This window comes from Typopeltis vanoorti, chromosome 7 (assembly GCF_054136105.1).
Source record: "Typopeltis vanoorti isolate ZY-2024b chromosome 7, IOZ_Tvanoo_1.0, whole genome shotgun sequence".
NCBI lineage: Eukaryota > Metazoa > Arthropoda > Arachnida > Uropygi > Thelyphonidae > Typopeltis > Typopeltis vanoorti.
This window is the reverse complement of record NC_143555.1, coordinates 132,459,835-132,479,964: the sequence shown is the minus strand read 5'-3', so window position 1 is coordinate 132,479,964 and position 20,130 is coordinate 132,459,835. Positions and strand designations below refer to the sequence as shown.

Sequence of the window (20,130 nt, the reverse complement as noted above, 5' to 3'; positions counted from 1 at the left end):
AACACTAATACTCTTATTACCATTTGTAGCAGTGTGATCTTGTCCAAGATTGGTAAATCTGGGAAAAGAGCTGAAGAAAAATCCTGCTGTCAGTGACTAGAATAGAACCTATAATAGTCTTTCTTCAGGCAGCCTAGCACTACAGAAGCAAAGAGATGAAGCTAAACAAGCAAGTCTCTTAACATAATACTTTTAATTTGTTGCAAGCTTGAGGTTAGCTGTGTTGGTACTTTGGAGATGCTCTTACCACAGGCTTGGTATCTTCCAATATAAAAAAAAAAAACTTTTAAAAGATACCTATTAACTAAAGACTTATCAGATAAGTGTTTACTAAGTGATGCTTTCTTTTTCTTCTTCTTTAACTGAGTATAACCAACGATTTTCTGAAAGCTACCAACTACATCAGAAGTTAGTTAATCTTTAACATTATGTACTCAAATTACAAATTCGCATTTCATATGAATTCTATAAATCTCTTTCATTGATGCATGAATGCATTCCCCCTCACCTACACACAACTTTAATACTTTTTTGGATGACAATGACATGTACATCGCAGTGTTATACACATAAGAACTTAGTCATTTAATTAACTCTGAAAACTATATGTTTCTTCTGTTAAGGGAGATCCTAGTCTTTTAATATTAGTTTACATGTGGAAAGTATTGCATATTAAATGGTCTTATAAAAACCTCAGCTTTATTCCTTCTTGTAAAAGGATGTTTTAAGCACTAATGGATTTAATATACAGAACCTGCAAGATATTGGCACATATTTATTGAAAAATATGGTATCCAGTACCAAAAATACTTAGCAGCCATATATAACACAGTGCTAGTATAAAAGTTCATTATATATTACAATAATTTTACAGAATCACTTACAGGTTGCTCCAAGGAATTAAACAATCTTATATATTAAAATAAAGGATCAATCTGCTAAATCTTCAAGAGGTTCAAATAAATTGTTTTTAATGACAATTATAACATTATTTGGGATTAGAATTTGAAATAAGAGATATTTATTGTATGGAAATAAGTCATTAATTATCATGTGTTTTATTACAAGTTAGAAATTCAGTTGTTTTTTTTTAAAGTAAGCTTTATATTTCAATAAAGTGAATAACATTACCATTTTATAACAATGATATTGAGTGTATATTATTTTATCATGGTATTTTAATATAATAATTTAACTTCTGTACCTTCTTAATTAGGAAGTTTGTGACAGAGGATTCAAAAACATTTTATCAGAATTAAAAAATGCATATTAAAATAGTCTGTGGAGCAAAATTAGTAAGTAATATTATCACAAAAATTAAATACATCTCCTTCAACTTAAATTCAAAGGAAGCACTTATTTCATTTTCATGTCATTTTTTCAAAATGTAGAAGCCCATCTTGATCTGCAGTCTCCAATAATGGACAAATAATAGGAGACTCTACCTACACAAAAAATAAAATAAATAATGTCTTATATAAAATCAGTATTTGGCAAGTTTTTAACTGTTATTCTCTGAATCTATGTTATCAAAAAATATGTGAAAAAAATCTGTTCTGAGAAATAACAGAGCTCAAATATGATAACCCAATTACTTTCAGTAAGAAGATAATTAAGTTATCACTCCTAACTGAAATTAGGTTCTAGAAATCAGCATTTAAGGAGTGAAAGTAAGTCAGTATTCTTGAAGTTCTGTTTATTTGCACAATACAAGGTATGTCAAATGAAAAAGAGGACTGTAACACAGTACCATCATCAAAACTATGGATTGTATTTATATTAAATTGCAGGCTACTTATATAAAAGGAATAGAGTAGACGAAAGAAATTTTTTGAGTTACAACCAAGGGAGTTTAATCTTTGGAATGCTAATGATGCAGGTGAGCTAAGAATTAAACAAACAAGAGAAAGGTTACAGACATTTATTATTATTATTATTGCACAGGCATCTCCATAAAATCAGAAGACTCAGTGCAGGAAGCTCACACAATACTTATGATCACACTCCTTGAACACATTCACAAGCTTTGGCAAACTATTCCATTCCACTCAATTACCACTCTCCAATTGTAAAATATTGTCCTGAATCCCTAACTAATCCCTGCTTACTCAATTTCCATGGTTAACTCCTCTTTTTTTACCCTCTCTAGTCCATCTAAGTGCTAAAAATTCCCCCTGCATTTGTCCTATAAAATCCTTACCAAAATAAGAGAATTTTTTTCCAAAATTATCATATCACCTTTTTTCCATCTATCAACCTAGATGACTAGACTAGGTGACTGTGTTAAAAGCCCTACAAAGAGGAATGCTAATTTTCTTCTCTTTGTTTCTTGGTTTGTTCTTTAATTACGTTTTCCATTTTTGTGATGTCCTCTGAACTTCAACTCTCTATCATGAAATGTGAAGACACCATCGGTGATACCCAATTCGGCTTTAGAAACAGTTTGGGAATGAGAGAGGCTCTTTTCTGTTCTCAAATCTTATTCCAAAAATGTAGTGACCAAAACATGGACGTATTCATAAGACATATTCCAGTAACTGGACCACATTTTTTTTTGATTAAGCTAAAAGCACAATAAAGAAATAAAACCCGACAAGTTTCGTAAGTCGTTTGACTTACATCTTCAGGGGTAAAAGGTAACTGAAAGTTAAAACAACAAAAAAGAGAAATTAATAGTTCATACTATACAGTTGTAGCCGTCTGCCTGTTTATAAAATTAAAAAATCAGAATGCAGATTCAAAGCAGTGCTAAGTTTAAACAATGCTAAATAATGTCACGTTCTGTTGTTCACGATCATAATGTCCGAGGTCTGACTGAGGTATATATATATATATTTTTTTTTGGCTGACCAAACTTGGTGTAGAATTAAGCCTTGGTTTTTATTGCACTGTATTGGAATTCTAAGCATGTTTGCAGCTTCTTTAAATTTCCTTATGTAACAGTTTTTTTCTATATAAGACATGTTTGTTTTCTGCCAGAGTACATTGTGGCCAGTGGAAGTGGTATGGAAAGCTAGACTGACCTGATCTGTGTTCTCTTCTGTTTTGTACATCTTTTTGGTGTTTGTTCATGCATATTTCCCCAGATCTTCCTGTCTGTCCTATGTAGCAGATGTCGCAAGAACAATAAATTTTATAAACACCTGCTTTTTTTTTAAAGGATTATGTGGAGGTTTCAGGGGATATATAAATGTTGAAATTTTTTCCAGCAGCAGAAAGGCTACTTTGATGTCATGTTTGTTTAGTAATTCAGCCATCTTGTGTCTAACATTCTCGATATATGGAAGCATGATGGAGTTTTTGAAATCTTGTTTCTGTGGGATGCTTGTAGGAGATGTTTGGAGGATTTTTTTGATGGTCTTGGGTTCATAACCACTTTTTTTGAGGATCTGTGTTAAATATTCCAATTCTTCATTTCTCTGTTTTTCTGTGCTGGAAATATTATAAGCTCTGTCCCTCAGGGTTTTTATTAGACCTATTTTTTGCGAAGGGTGGTGGTGTGAGGCCGCATTAAGAAATCTTCCTGTGTTGGTGGGTTTTCTAAGTTCTTCTTGTTCTAAAGTAAATTTTATATTCTTATGTAAATTATTCAGGTAATTTTTGAAAGCAACGAGTTCATCTGTTGTTCCTGGCCAAATGATGAAAATGTCATCTACATAGCATAGCCAAATTTTTGTTTTTTTATGATAATTGATTAAAGCATTATTTTCAAAATGTTCCATAAATAGGTTAGCTGAAGCCGGAGAGAGGGAAGAGCCCATAGCTAATCCTTCTTTTTGTTCCCAAAATTTGTCTTGATACATGAAAAAAGTATTATTTATACAATGTTTATAAAGATCTACGATGTCCGGAGGAAAGAGGTCTTCAAAGAGATTCACAGTTTCGTTTCTTGGAACATTTGTAAATAGGCTGATAACGTCCAAACTTGCTAAGATGTCTGAATGTCCAATGTAAATATCTTTTACCTTCTCAATAAAATGTGTACTGTTCTTGATGAAAGAAGATGTTTTTCCTGTGTGAGGTAAAATCATGTTAGTGAGATGTTTTACTAAATTAGAGGTCGAGAGTCTCTTCCATCCACTATCGGTCTTAAGGGAATACTTATCTTATGTATTTTTGGTACACCATAAATTCTTGGAACTAATGGGTGTTTTGAGTGTAGAGTTCTTTTAAGTTCTTCAGTCCATTTAGGCATCTTTTTAATTAGATCATTGGTTTTATTGTGAGCACGCCATGTGGGATCTCTGTCTAAAAGTCTATAGGTATTAGAATCTTCAAGAAGAGTTTTCATTTTATTATTATAATCTTCAGAGTTCAAAACTACTCTTGTAGTTTTCCCTTTATCTGTTTTGATTATAACGATATTTTTGTCTGATTTTAGTTCTTTGAGGGATGTGTATTCCGTGTAAGGAAGGTTCCTTTGAGGTAATTTGCTTTGCAATAGTAAAGCTGTGCTCTGTATGCAGATGAGATCTGATGTATCACCAGGTAAATTTCTTATTCCTTTTTCTATTTGAGCCATTGTGTCAATTTTTGGTAATTAAGGAGGAAATGATTTCGTTATCTCTGCATCGGATTAATCATTGTGCTATCGCCTCTTCTTTTAAACATATACTCAGAAGCTGTATTTCAAAAAAATCTTAAAAGGAAGAGAGGAAAAGATTAATGTAAATGGTGAAATCATCAGTAATAACACAGCTCTCCTGACTGACCATATTCAGGATCTTCAAAATCTTCTAGAACTAGTGAACGAAGAGAGTAAAAAAATGGGATTAAGAATAAATATCACCAAAACTAAATTCATGTTCTAAGCAAGAAACCAATTCTTAATTCAGCACTTTATTTGAATGGGAAACAAATAGAAAGAATGACAAAGTTTAAATATCTCGGATGCTGGTTAAATGAAGAATGCAATCCAGAAATGGAAATAAAAGTTAGAAATGAAATGGCAAGAAAAAATTGTCTCCTGATGAAATCAACACTGTGTAATCGCAATTTAATTTTAGAGCAGAGTATGCATGGTTAAATGCTATGTATGGTCTGTACTGCTGTAGAGTGCAGAAACTTGGATCTTGAAGTCAACATCAATAAAAAAACTTGAAGCCTTTGAGATGTGGTTATATAGACGAATGTTAAAAATCCCATGGATATCAAAAACGTCCAATCAAGAAGTACTGGAACAAATGGGGAAATCACGTGAGCTTTTAGATGCCATAAAAAAGAAGGAAAACTGCATATTTTGGTTACCTACTTTGTAACGAAAAATATAAGATACTTCAATTGATTATAAAAAGGGAAGATAAATGGAAGAAGAGGGCAAGGAAGATGAAGAAAATCTTGGCTGGCAGACATCAGACAGGCATGAGCTCTGAGGGACTGTTCAGAGTGGCTGAGGATCGCTCAAAGTTTGTCAAGGTAGTCGCTGACCTCTGATAGGAGATGGCACTCAAAGAAGAAGTCCATTTTTGTGATATGCCCTCTGAACTTCAACTCTCTATCCACCCATATTCCAAATAAATTCCTAGCATAATAAATTTCCTGAAATGCAGTTCCACCAATGTAGTATACACCTTATAATCTTTATGCTTTGTAATACATAATTTTGCACTTTTTCCACATTAAATTGGTATCTATTGTAGTTTGCCTATATGTCAGTCTACTTAATCATTCTACAAGTTCTACATCATCCAAATTAATTGTTACATTACATTACTAAATTTTACATCATTGTCAAGTAACTGAATATTTCTCTTAAAATCATTTCCTATATCATTAATATACAAACAGCAACAGTCTAATCGCAGAGCACTGTGGTAAAAATACAGGGCTGCTAGTCACCTGCCATTCCTTAGACTCTGCTTCTTCATATCCTATTCTTTGGCATCAGTACAGAGACCACTCTTGTAACCATCCCTGTTTACTAATGAGTAACAGTTCCATATGGTATCCTGTCAAACATGTTTGCAAAATTTGGCAATATTACTGTGTGGCCATATCTTTAATGTGATTGAACTATCACTGTTTTTATAAAAAAAAAAATTACTAAGATATGACTTATCCTTTCAAAACCCAAGAGTGTATTACTCATATCCAACCATTCCTGATTTTGTCTTTGACCAATGTCTTCAATACCTTTACCACCACTCCTAAGATACTTACAGTCTTTATGTCTACCTTTATGCAAGATAACTATTTTTGCCCCTTTTCCACCTCTGTTTAGTGCTTATCTGAGCAAACTACTCAGAAATAATGCCAATTTCTTTTCACATTCTTATAATACATGGGCTGAAATCCATCTAATCTCATGGCTGTATTTGCATTGAGATTCTGCACTATCCAAAGTATTTCTAATTCATTTACCTTTATTCCCACATCAGTTCCTATTGCATCCTTCATTGTAATATCTTAACCTGGATGACATTACATTACACTTGTTATTCCTTTCACTTGTCTCATAGCAAAAAAAAACTGGGGTTTCCTTTGGCCTGAGTGGCTAATTTCCTCTCATAATTTGATTTTGCTTTCCTTACTATACTGGTCATTTTTCTTGCCTGTTTTTCATGTTGTTTACAAGATAGTTGATCATGTTTCTCCTCATATATCCTACAAAACATTTTTTTTGTTTTGTTTTTTGTTTGTACTTAATCATACTACATATCCATTTAACTCCTAATTTATCCTCTGACTTTGGGTATACACAGTCTGATATTGCTTTCTTTGGACATCCTTTTACTATTCCATGTAATGCTAACTCTTTCCCTTGCAGATTATTCCACCATGACACTGCTTCAGGTGTCTCCTAAGGTATGTCATAATTCACCTTCCCTGCATCTCAACATACCCCTTCTTAAGTGAAAATTCAACATCTATGGCAACTTCCCAGAGTACGTGATCACTCTCCCAAATCAGAAGCAAATATGCTATACCAGATAAAGTATTTACAACCCAAAGTCACCTCCATTTATATATTGTTTCAAATAACTACCTCTTAGCAGGTGTATAGAAGCTATTTCCTTCCCACCATACGATCTTTCCTCTTTCCAACCTACAATGCTTGGAAAGAAGTCAACAGACACACCCCATGGGCAAAGTGCATCATGCCATATAACAAGTCACGTGTTCATAGCCAGTATAAATTGGAGGAACATAATGCTCCCAAGTCAATGCAATGGTGTCTGTATGAAATGGCTGCAAGAAGGGATGAAGTCAGTTCCCTTCCATGGATGCCATGTTGCATATCTATCTGTTCAGCAAATTGTTGACAAATTAGGCCATCCCAAGTCAACAATCAGTGATATCATACTAAGATAGAAATGTAGGGAGTCAAATGCAAGTGCATGCTACCCACAGTGCATGACCCACTGTACTCATCGATGACAGTAAGGTACTACAAAAGATAATATATAAAATGTGCCATTCATCAACTGCATGCAGAGTTCCAGGCATCGACTGGAAGACAAATCTGCACAAAAACATTCAGAATGGAGGATCACAACATGGATTTTCATGTTGTGATCATGAAGGTTGAAGTAATGCAGAAGTTATATTTTCATATATGAGTTGTCAAAAGGTGTCACACCTTATTATTAAAATACTCTGGATTAGAAATACTTGTTGGAAGTTTTTCCACTTGGTTATACTATAAATTAAAGATACCAAGAAATTATATACTTGGTTTAATCCTTTATCCAAGTGTAAGCAAACAAGTTTGGACCCTTCCCATAATGCATAGCAGTATATATATACAGGATATGTGCTTTGCATTATGGTATACTAAGGCAAGTGATGTGAAGTCTTCAGCTTCTATATATGAGTTGCCCCAATTACCACATCCATAGTTAAAGTCACTCATCAACACCACCTTCCTGTCATTTACTGATCTCATGTAAACATTTCAGATTCATTAGAGATAGTTGCTGGAAGTTTTTCCACTTGGTAACACTATAAATTAAAGATACCAAGAAATTATATACTTGATTTAATCCTTTATCCAAGTGTAGACAAAGAAGTTTGGGGCTGAACTATTTTCAGGACTGGGGCAACTCATATACAGAAGCTGAAGACTTCACATCACTTGCCTTAGTATACTATAATGCAAAGCACATATCCTGTATATATACTGCTATGCATTATGGGAAGGGTCCAAACTTGTTTGCTTACACTTGGATAAAGGATTAAACCAAGTATATAATTTCTTGGTATCTTTAATTTATAGTATAACCAAGTGGAAAAACTTCCAACAAGTATTTCTAATCCAGAGTATTTTAATAATAAGGTGTGACACCTTTTGGCAACTCATATATGAAAATATAACTTCTGCATTACTTCAACCTTGGCATCACTTTTAGATCTGGCTCCCACTGATGAGACTTCAATAAAGGTTAACACTGGTCTGAGTAGTGGCCTTCAATGCATAGCAGTATACATACCCATAAGGATATATGCTTTGCATTATGGGATACTAAGGCAAGTGATGTGAAGTCTTCAGCTTCTATATACGAGTTGCCCTAGTCCTGAAAATAGTTCAAGCACAAACTTATTTGCTTATACTTGGATCAAGGATTAAACCAAGTATATAATTTCTTGGTATCTAATTTATTTCAGATTCATCTCCCTCTTACATTTCCTGACCTGTAGCAATACCACACACTAAAATTTGTGCTCATCTCAATCATGCAACAAATAGCCTCGAAGCCATTATCACAACTGCTTTTTTCACAATCCCCCATGGAAAGGACACAACTCTTCTGAAATCAACAGTAACATCCCACCTCCTCTAACTTTTCCTGTCTTTTTGAAAAATGCTATAACCAGTGAGTTGCACATCCTCTGTTAATCAACTCCCACTAATGGCAACTGTTTGTGGACTGACAAATTGTATCAAGGCCATAAAAATTCTGTACTCTTTATTCCTAACAGTCAAACACTCTAAAATGAAAACAAACACTACAGTGATACCAAATAGAAGTCACAGATGACTCTCCGACTTCCATGGTTTCTATGGAATTATTGTCTTTCCTTTTCTGATCAAACAAAGAATAACAGAAATCCTTCATGTTGAGATGAAGACTTTCATCTCCATGTGCTCAAAATGCCAGCAACTGTCCTAACCATAGTTTTCCAACAAGTCTGAAGTTTTGGTCTCAAGTCAACACAGGTGGCTCAAGATTAAAACTTTAAACTTCATATTCGGCATACACTACTCGACAGCAGCTGTAAAAAAAAAGACGTCAAGAAATCCAAATAAGCTTTTCAATGAGCAGTTGTAGAAAATTTAAATCATGTACTGAAATAGCAAAAAAATCATTTATCTCTCTTCAGTGCTAATGAAATGTTACTTGATGCTTTCCTGAATTGCTTGGATATCAGCGAATTTTCTGGTCCTGATAGTATCCTCTGGATGAACTCAAATTTATGTCCAGAATTAACATTCATCCTGTATCATCTTTACAATATTTCATGCACATCAAGCATCTACTCTACAGCTCAGAAGCAAGCCTATTATTTCAAAAAAAGAAGATAAAATGCACTATCACACTATCATCCATGTCTCTGTTCTCAGTAGAGACTCACTGAGAATAGCGACCCTACTTAAGTGGGACAAGCTGCAGAAGAAGAAGAAGTGGAGAATGTCATCAACAGTCAAGTTCTTCACAATGTAGAGACATACCAACAAGTCACTGAATGTCACCATGGATACCATTCTCAATCAGATCTCCTTGCCAACATGACCCACCTGCAAAGGTTTGATTAGGTCTGGCACAAAGACCTAATTACCAAACTGCCATTTATTCTGCCTTTTATTTTATGTAATTGGATTTCTGTTTTTTCTCTCTGGTTGTTTAACCTGTGTCATTGTGAATTGCTTCCTTTTCTTCAGATTTCTTCTTCATTGCCAAAGTGCTCCAGGGCTCTGTACTTTCACTGACATTTTTTCTTCCATAAATAGCTTTCTTATTCTGATATCAAGTCATAGCCATAGTTTGGGTGGTGACAGTTAAATTTTGTTCCTCTTTCAACAAACCTTCTAGTGCTCAAACATCTTAGGCTACAAGATCCTCCAATACGAGGATGGGCTGAAAAGTTCTTGGCCTAATAATGAAAACAAGGATTTATAATTTCAAAATTATTTTTATTTTTCAACATTCAGTTACCTCCCTGCTGATGGCAGGGAGGTAACTGAATCAGTCAAAATAGTAGAATTACTAAGTGAACACTTGGCAAGAATATATCATCTAGGTGATGATATTGCAGGAACAAAAGGGCCAAAGGCTTATATGGGAACTTAAGTAAATGAAATCAGAGGGAGCCAAATCTGGGGAATAGGGTGGATGTTTCAACAATTCATAGTGCAGATCCCTTAATTTCCCACTGCCAAAACACCTATGTGGGTAGGTGCATTGTCCTGATGAAAGATGATTTTTCTCTTCTGCAAACCAGGTCTTTTCTCATGAAATTTTTCATCTAGTCTTGTTAAAAGATCGGAATAATATTCGCCAGTTATTGTTTTACCCTTTTCAAGATAATTAATAAATAACATGCCATTAGCATCCCAAAACCTTTCCTGGTGATGGAACCAACTTTGTCTTCTTTGGAGCTGAACAACCAGCTTCTGTTCACTGTTTCGACTGCTGTTTGGATTCTGGTGTAATGGTGAAGCCAAGTCTCATCCATAGTAATAAATTGACACATAAATCAGTTTTAGTCTTGTTAAAATGCTCCAAGCACTGTTCAGAGATTTTCATGCGAGTGTGTTTTTGATCTGCTGTGAGCAAGCATGGCACCCATCTTGTGCAAAGCTTTTTCATTTGCAATTCTTCATGCAAAATGCCTATAGTCTCAACAATTTTACGCACTTTGACTCGCCGGTTATCAAATACATATCATGCACTTGATCAAAGATTTCTGGTGTTGTTACACTTTTTGGACATCCTTCACGTGGATCATCTTCAAGGCTGATACTACCAAGTTTAAACTCGGCAACCTATTTCTTAATTGTCGAAAACGAAGGAGAAGAGTGCCCATAAACTTTTATGAACTTCAAATGAATTTCTTTTGGTGTTACACCTTCTTTTACAAAGAATTTTATAACTGCATGATACTCTATTTTATCCATTACAGACAACACTTTGGCTTCCGACAGCTGTATTAAAAAAAACTACTTGATAGAAGACTTGCAATTTCACATGGATGCTTATGACAGATGTACCAACTTAGAAAAAATAATCTTGTCGATAGTGTTGCCATCTATGGTCGAGGCGAGGCCGAGAACTTTTCACCCCCCCCCCATGCATTAAACACTGATCTCCTTACTGTATTCTAGTGGAATGAAGACAACCTTTTGATTTCAGTCATAACAAGAAAATATCGTATGTTATTGTACAAGAAAGATTATACTTCCCCTTTCCTTACCTTTGATATAGTCTTTAGATCTCCAGGAAAAATCAGGTCTCCACCCCCCTTTCCTTGGCATTTTGCTTAAGCCATCACCCTAATAGTATATCACATCCATAACCCATTCCTTCTAAAAACTAGGTATCCTTTTCCTTTCAAGATATTCTCATCTACGGCATCTAACACTGCATAAATTCTAAACCTCTTCTTTAGAATACTCTTCTCAAATTTCGGATAGCATATCAAAAACTCCTCTGAAAATGCTCGTGCTATCAATCAGAGAGAGTTTGGATATATGGATAAATTTGAAGGTAGGAGGGGGAGGGGAGACTGTTTGCTTTGCTGTAGATGGTCTACCTTTGAGCAAGAAGCAGCACTGTGACTGGGTAGATTGTTGATGAGAGAAGGAACTGTACAGCCAGTCAAGGAAATGAAAACTGTATTGAGTGCAAGTGCAAGCAATCAGGATTAGTGCAAATTAAATGATGAATGAATTCAAAATAAGGTCAAAAAACCTTAATGGAAGCAACAAAGTCAAAAGGACCAGATTGATGTAGTGAGGAATTGTGGATAGGAAAGAGGGACCAGGTACAAGCTACTATGTTTACAATAGTGATCTCAAAACAGTATCTGTTCTATTGGACTTGGGAAAGTCTTTCTGCAGTTTGTTATAATGGTGTTCACGCTATAGTGTAGTACACCTCCAAATCAAAAAATTAGAATAATCAAAGAAAATGTGCTGAATGATTTGCAATTCTAATTTATTGCATAGAAAATAATTATTACCAAATATGAATTAGCATTATCTAAATCTAAGTACTTTGTAGATTATATAACTATGTGAATGCATAAAAATGAAATATAAATTATAAGAAACCTGTTATTTGAAAACACACACAAAATTAAAAAAATTTTTTAACATGGTTCAAAATATTAGAATAATGCAAAAATAAATGCACAAAAATTACATCAAAGGAAAGCAGCATGATAATTAGCACTTTGTTGCATTTCCCTTAGCTTTTATGACAGTTTGCAATGGTTGGGCATATTATTTACTAGCAATTCACAGTCTTTTTTTTTTTTAATATCAAAACATGCCCATATGGTCTGCAGACTAGAAATAAGTTCATTTTTGTCTCTGGGACAACTTCTTGAAGATGTTTCTCCATAATTCCCCACAAATTCTCAATGGGGTTTAAAATCTAGTGAGTTTGCCAGCCAAGGAATTACAATGATTTGCCTTTCTTTGAGCCATCTAGTAGTGTTCTTGGAAGCGTGACAAGCTGAATCTTGCTGAAAAAGGAAATCACCATCACATAATTCTTGATAATCAAGAATTTCTTGGTACACTTTGGAAATGATCCTTTCATACACAATACATAGCCTACCTGGACCCTCTGCAGTGATACAAACCCAACAGATATCCCTTGATTGCCATGGGACACACAAAACATACTTCCATTATAAGTATTATTTCTGGGAAAATTCCCATATTACTCCTCTAAAATAAACTATTATTTTAATGGCTAATATAGTCTACTTTCGTTTAGGTGTGCCCCCACCCTTTTTTTTTTTACAATGTTATTGGCTCTTTACCCAAAATTCTAGGACATTACTGAAGTGTTATAAAACTAATATATGAAGAATAAAAATAGGAGAAATTTTGGACATACTTTTTGGATGTTGTTTTCTGCCTCCTTATTCTGGCGATGTGGAGGAAAAAAACGTTTTTTTTTAACATATGTATAAATATCATTATTATTATTAAGTTGGGTAGAGAGCGTTTAGGGACGGGGGAGTGAGAGAAGGATCTGAAGAGAGGATTTTTTTGGGTGGGGGAAGGGGGGATTAAAGGGAAAAAGTCAGGGGTGGGAGCAGTTTCAACAACCATCGTCTTCGGGACTCATGGGAGAAGTGGATCTACTTTCATTTAGGAGTGTCCCCTTTTTTTTTTTTTTTTTTACTTTCATTATTAAAAAGAAGTACCTTTTTCCAGTCCTCTTCACCCCACAACAGTTTTTGCTTACACCATCACACTCTAGCTGCCTTTTGCTTGGAAGTCGTAAGCAGCTTCGTCTTAGGCACAAGTGACTTAAAACCAAATTTGTGAAGTTGTGTCAATATCATAGATTTAGACACATCGTTCACACCTAGTTCTTTCCATCTCCTGAAAATACCTTACACTTTAGAAGCTGTTTTTCTTCATAATATTTTTTAATCTCCTCTCATCTCTCGATGTAGTTATTACCTTTTGACCACTATTGCAGCGATTATTTTGAAAACTCCAGTTATTAGAATATTGTCTCAATACTCTACTCATGCTTGCTTGAGAACATTTCAATTCCTTAGCAATAAACTGTTGAGTTTCCTTCTTTGTGTAGAGAGACACCATAAGAAACTTCTTAGCTTCCAATATGTCACCCATTTGACCCATGTTTAACTGAAATCCATGCACACAAACAATTCCTCACACACGAATCTGTCCTGCAGTTGCTGAAATATATGCCATTTCTATGCTCTCTCCTCAAAACAAATCAGAAAAATTTGGAATATTCTAATATTTTACACCACGTTAAAAATTATTCTAATTTTGTGAATGTTTTCAAATAACAGTTTTCTTAATTTTATATTACATTTTTAAATGCTTACATGGTTATATAATCTACAAAGTACGTAGATTTATATTATGCTAATTCATATTTGGCAATAATTATTTTCTATGCAATAAATTAGAACTGCAAATCATTCAACACATTTTCTTTGATTATTCTAATTTTTTGATTCGGAGGTGTGCTTGTGGTTACACAGGAATCGATCATGGGGGGGGTACTAAAAAATGCAGTCACATACTGTATTAGCAGTCGGGATGAATAAATCTGGAAAAAAAAAAAAAAAAAAGGAGAAAGGTAATCAGCAGCTCAAAGCAGAGAGAAAAAGGGTAAAACAGCATGGTGAAGAAGGTAAAATCAGCAAATGAAGCCACAGGAAATCCCAAACAGTTATCCTGCTGTGATCATTTTTATTTCACTACAAATAAAAGAAAAATTATTACAGAAAGATAACTTTAAATAAATGTTCATAGCAGAGAGGTGACAGAAGCAAAAGAACTAGTTGTATCATACACTTGTAAAGTGATCACTCAGTATCATTCAGGTAGAAAATACTGTGATTGATGTGGGTGATAATAGCATTTTCTACCAGAATGAACTTAAGGTGTTTAGGATATTAAGAAATCTTAATATAAATGCATTCATGGGAATAGATATACTATCAGCTCATCAGTTTGAGGATAGTGCAAGAAAATGATAATGCCTCCACCAAGGCTGTTTGTCTCTTTACTGATAGTCCTAAAGTAGTAAAAAGAGGCCAATAAATCCTGTTACATAAAGGAAGTTCCAGGAGAGAGGCAGATTAGACCAATATAGATACAGATTAATATGCTAGAGTCAAATAGACTTTTTAATGAGAGGATATGAAAAGCAAGAAATAGCACTGAATTGTGGTACAATGTTGAGAGAATGTGCACGGTATGAAGCATTAGCCAAGATAATGCTTTATTCAGATGACTTTTAATTTCTTAAAAGTCATCTGAATAAGTATGTTGAAGTAAAAGTGGATACTTCAACATAAGTATGTTGAAGTATCCACTTTTGACACTGCTTCAGATGCCTTTTCAACATTTAAGGTAAGATAGGTATTAATGTTTTTCTAATAAGAATACTAATCACCAAAAGTCTTTTTTTTATCCTACACAAAATTCATGCTCTGTTTGTTTTGTTGTATACAACAAAACAAACAGAGCATGAATCTACTACATCTCTAATCTTGTTTTGCTGTATATAACAAAACAAGAGTAGATATGTTTAAAAAATTTTTGTCTAGTTTATATAGATATTGTAATCGTATGTTATATATAAGTACTAGAAAGCAATACTGGATTTATGTAACTTTCATATTGTGTGATTGGTATCAGTATACAACTGCAAAAATTTTATTGTTGAACTAAAGGTTATACACATGTAAAATGTGGTTCAGTGTTTAACTCAGAATGCAATTTAGATTCTTCTGGAAGAATGGCATATGCAGGTACATGTTAAAATTGAATCTATACCTCTGTCAGGACAGTTCAGTAATGGACAGTTTGCATCTTGTATGGTAGAGGTAGACTTTTTTTTTGTGATGATCCTAAACACGAAAGATTTATTTTTGACCTATAATATATATTTCTATTGCACCTACTAAGTAGGAATTCCTCACCTTACTTATTTAATGTATCCTATGAAAACATGTTAATTGAATATAATAGGCAATGAAAAAATTCTAACTCATCCAGATTTTCAAAATCTTTATTATATTTTTTTAAATATTTATTTTTACTGCCAGTAAAGGATAATAAAATGTTTCAAACTATTGAAAGTTTATTAATGCATAATAATAATAAAAACTCGCTAATACTTTTTATTCCTAACTTTTGGAGACTAAGTGAGCAGTTTGATCTCCTCTGGTAGCCAATCAGAGATAGCCTGCCCAAGACTATCACTAACTTTAATCAGCATTCAGTGAAGAGACAGCAAACATTATACATACAATGTATTTAAAGAAAAATTATTTTTTTATTGAGAAAGACATTATCACTCATTATTATTATGTCACCTCTAAGTACTCATTGTGGGAGGACACGCTACTCTGCTACACAACTTGATGTCTATTACTCAATCATTCAACTGCACACAACATACTACTACCATCAATACATAATGCCATCTACTGTCCATACCACTACAGTAGTATTTTTTGTCTGTAAATTGCATGTGTTCTCTTGGCAATTTGACAAGAGAACAATTTGCAAAACTGAGTTTATCAACTCAGTTTTGCAACTTGTTTTGTCAAGTCTTGACAAAAATGAGTTGATGGGTTTTATGCCTTGTTAAATAAATTGCATCTCTTTATTAATCAATCAAGTTAATTCATAAAATGTTTATTAGAGATGATGTAAAGTAAGAGATTCCTGTATGTTAATATTGACTTTGCTCACACTGGACAAAATATCATGTACTTACCCACATCCCAACATGAGATAGGAGTATATTTATTTCTTTATTTCATTTTTTTTTTTTTTTTTTTTCAAAATAATATTCCTATACTACCACTAATTCCCCCCCCCTCCCCACACACCATATTGTGCAGCAAAACAAAAGTAGAAGTTTTAATTTAGCACTAAGTACCTTAAAATGTCCTTGCAGCATCTGTCTCAAAGGAACTGATAAGTAAAATTTATTCTAAGAATTTTCAAAGTTATTTGTATCCCAAGAATTTGCTATTAGTTTTCTGAGTTTATTTCCAAGAAAAGACTCAATAATTCTTTTTAATATCTTTAATTTTTTTTTTGGAAGGGGTGCTTAAGGGTCAAAGCTGTATAACTGAGAGGAGACCTCCAAATAGCCTTTAATGGAATGCAGAGAACCAACCAGGGCTTCTGACCTAATGTCTAATCCTCACCTTCTCATTGTGCACCCTGTTGGGTATCTACCTGGATACTGAACAAACGAGGATGGGCTGACAATTTGGGATGTAGCTGACCAAATTGTATTCTTATTGGCTTAAACAAAATAAAAAATGATGGTACAACATGACAAAATTTCATGCTGGCTGGGGCGTCGCCCTGTTAAACAAGGCCCCTGTTGTTTTTGCCAGGGAACCAGAGTGAACAGTGAAAAGTCAGCTACTGGAACAAACCCTAAAACACACCCCAACTTGATATCATCAGAGTTGAAGATCAGCACTATCAACATAAGAGGCCTGAATGACAAATGGAGCTGGCTGAGGAATTGGATAAGTGCCAGATCGATATTATAGGTGTGACTGAAGCAGAAAAAACAGGAGCTGTTGGGGTCTTTCTGAGCAATGGATGCAGAATGTTGTATTCAGGCAGTGACAATCAGGGAAGGGAGGGAGTGGCCATGGTATTCAACATTAAATACGAGGCTAATCTTCTTGAATGACAAGCGGTCTCAGGTAGAGTGATATGGACAAATATCAGAATGGGGAACTGGACGATGAGAGTTATTTGTGCGTATGGTCCCACAGAGGGTTCTATTAAGGTAGAAGTGGAAGAATTTTTTGAGGCTCCAGAGAAAGCAACTGACACAATGAAAAAGGAAAAGTTGGTCCTTGTTGGGGATCTAAATAGCAGAATAGGAAGTGATTGTCAGACATACAAAAATATTTTGGGAAAATTTGGAGAAGGGAGCAAAGCTAATAGTAATGGCAGGTACCTGTTGGATTTCTGCTCAGGACATGGACTGGTTATTTGTGCATAGATTCACATGGAGAGAAGAGGCTAGGAATAAGAAAAGTCTCATTGACTATAGTGATGTTTTCTCCCTGGTGCAGGACACCAGAGTGTACAGAGGATTTGAAATCGGAAGTGATCACTATTTAGTCTTGAGCAGGATAAAATTGAATTTCATATTGAAAAGAATGACATGTAAGAAAATTTTAAAGCGAATAAAAGTTGAGCACCTCTCAGATGTGAACTGTAGACTAAAATACACAAAGATTATTGAAGAAAAAATGAAAGAGTTTGAGAACAGGAGCCGGACCTTGAAGGGAGCACTGATTGATTCAGCCAGAGAGGCATGTGGTGAGGTTGTCTGCAAGGATAGAAAAATCAGAACTCCATGGTGGATACAGGAAGTTAAAGAGGCAGTGAAGGAAAAGAAGAAAGCATATCAAACGTTCCTGCAAATAAGTCAGCTTGTGCTCTTACAGAATACAGAGACAAATGTAAGAAAGCTAAACACTGTGTAAAACTAGCTAAACAAAAGTCACTGGAGGACTTTGGCAAAAACATTAAGATATATGCAAGTATACTTGAGAAGAATTGAGGAAGATAAGCTTGGTGAAGAACATGCTGGATTCAGACCAAATAGAGGCTGTCAGGATCAGATTTTCATTTTACGACAAATAGTCGAGAAATCATGGGAATATAACAAAGATCTGTATTTAAGTTTTATTGTTCTGGAAAAGGCATATAACAAGGTGCCAAGAGAGAAGCTATTCGATATGCTACAGTTATATGGTGTCAATGGGGCATTATATCAAGCAATACTTAGTCTTTATTTGATTTGTAAATCAGCAGTTAGGATTGAAGGAAGTACAGGAAGATGGTTTAATGTTAAATCTGGTGTGAGACAAGGATGTACATTATCTCTTCTGTTATTCATTATCTATATAGATCATATTATGAAGGAAAGTGGTATTAAACCTGATATCAAAATTGGAGATGTTATACTTCTAAATAAATCTGCTACGTCTGCAAGATTCCCTGACTAAATTGAACAACTGTTGTAATAGATATGGTATGAAGGTCAGCATTAAAAAGACAAAGACAATGAAAATAGGTAGAATCGTTGAAAATGTCAACTGTGTTGTGAACGGGGAACATGTGGAACAAGTAAAACATTTCAGCTACTTAGGCACGATTTTTAGTGTGAAGATGGTAAATTAAATATGGAAATAGACAACCAAATCAACAAAGCTGGTAAAGGTAGGAAGTCAATTGAATAAATTCATATGGAATAAGAGAGCAATTAGTCGGAACACTAAATTAGCTGTATACAAGACAGTGTTCAAACCAATTTTAACTTATGGATTTGAGAGCTGGGTCAGAAGTAAAACGCTTGACTAAAGACTAGAGACCGCAGATATGAGCGTCATGAGAAAGATTGGAGGCGTTAACAGATGGTATCAATGGCAATATCATGTATAAAATGAGGATATTAGTAAAGAACTTGACATTGTCAGCATCCAGGAATGCGTTAGCAGAGCTAATCTCAGGTGGTATGGTCACTTAAATAGAATGGGTGAGGAAAGATTAGTAAAACAAGTGTTCTCTGCCAGGTTGGCAGGAAAACTGCCCAGAGGAAGACTAAGATATAGGTGGATTGATACGGTAAAAAGTGCCCAAGACGATAGAGATAAAAGATCTGATAATGTTGGAGTCTTGACAAGTAACAGACTGATTTGGAGAAAAATTGTAGATAGGAAGTTAGTAATAATGTAAATTTTTCATGTGGTACTATCAATCCTGTACACCCTCTTGAGGGTACATGGCAGGAATTTGATGATGATGAGTCAAATTCAGGAGAAGGCATGTGAATATCAACTGACAGTAATTTTTGAGCCATTCCTCTTTAATTGGTATATTAATAATGCAAAAAGTGGCGAGGGTAATAATTAATAAAGGTGGTATATAGATTTTGCAGGATGATCTGAACAGAACTGTAGTTAGTATCTCAGCAATGGTAGTTAAGATATCGGAAAACTTGGTTAAGGATAGAAATCAGAATGGAATTCTAAGGGTGGGGGAGATAGTTTTTTTTAAAGAGAAGTCTTGACACAATATTTTACTTATTTTCTACAGTACAGCTACAGTTAAGTTAGATATGGGAAATGACTACATGATGATAATGATAAATTTGAAAAGGTATTTGACAGGATATTGCAAGAAACTTTATGAGGTAAGTTGGGGCAAATTGGGATGATATGAAGCGTGAAACAAGGATAAGTGAGTGGGTGATGGACGGACAGTGGAGTAGTATATATGAGTATATACTTGTAATGGCATAGAATCTAGGGGATAAGTGGTATTACAGAGCTCTTTTTTTGAGTTGCTGCTACTCAGTTTTGTGCTAATAATGTGATAAGAATGAACATGCAGATTCTGTGAGCTGA

General features: G+C 34.4%; 1 protein-coding gene across 3 annotated transcripts in view; it reads right to left on the bottom strand.

Moving 5' to 3' along the window:
* Window positions 1-755: 755 nt before the first annotated feature.
* LOC150105075 (endoplasmic reticulum lectin 1-like) overlaps window positions 756-20,130 on the bottom strand; it is a 218,277-nt gene continuing 198,902 nt past the window's right edge. For all 3 annotated transcript variants that reach the window (XM_090396132.1, XM_090396134.1, XM_090396133.1), the window contains exon 15: window positions 756-1,445. In XM_090396132.1, coding sequence (XP_090252258.1) covers window positions 1,368-1,445 — 78 coding nt within the window. In that variant the 3' untranslated portion in view covers window positions 756-1,367. The remainder of the gene's footprint in view (window positions 1,446-20,130) is intronic.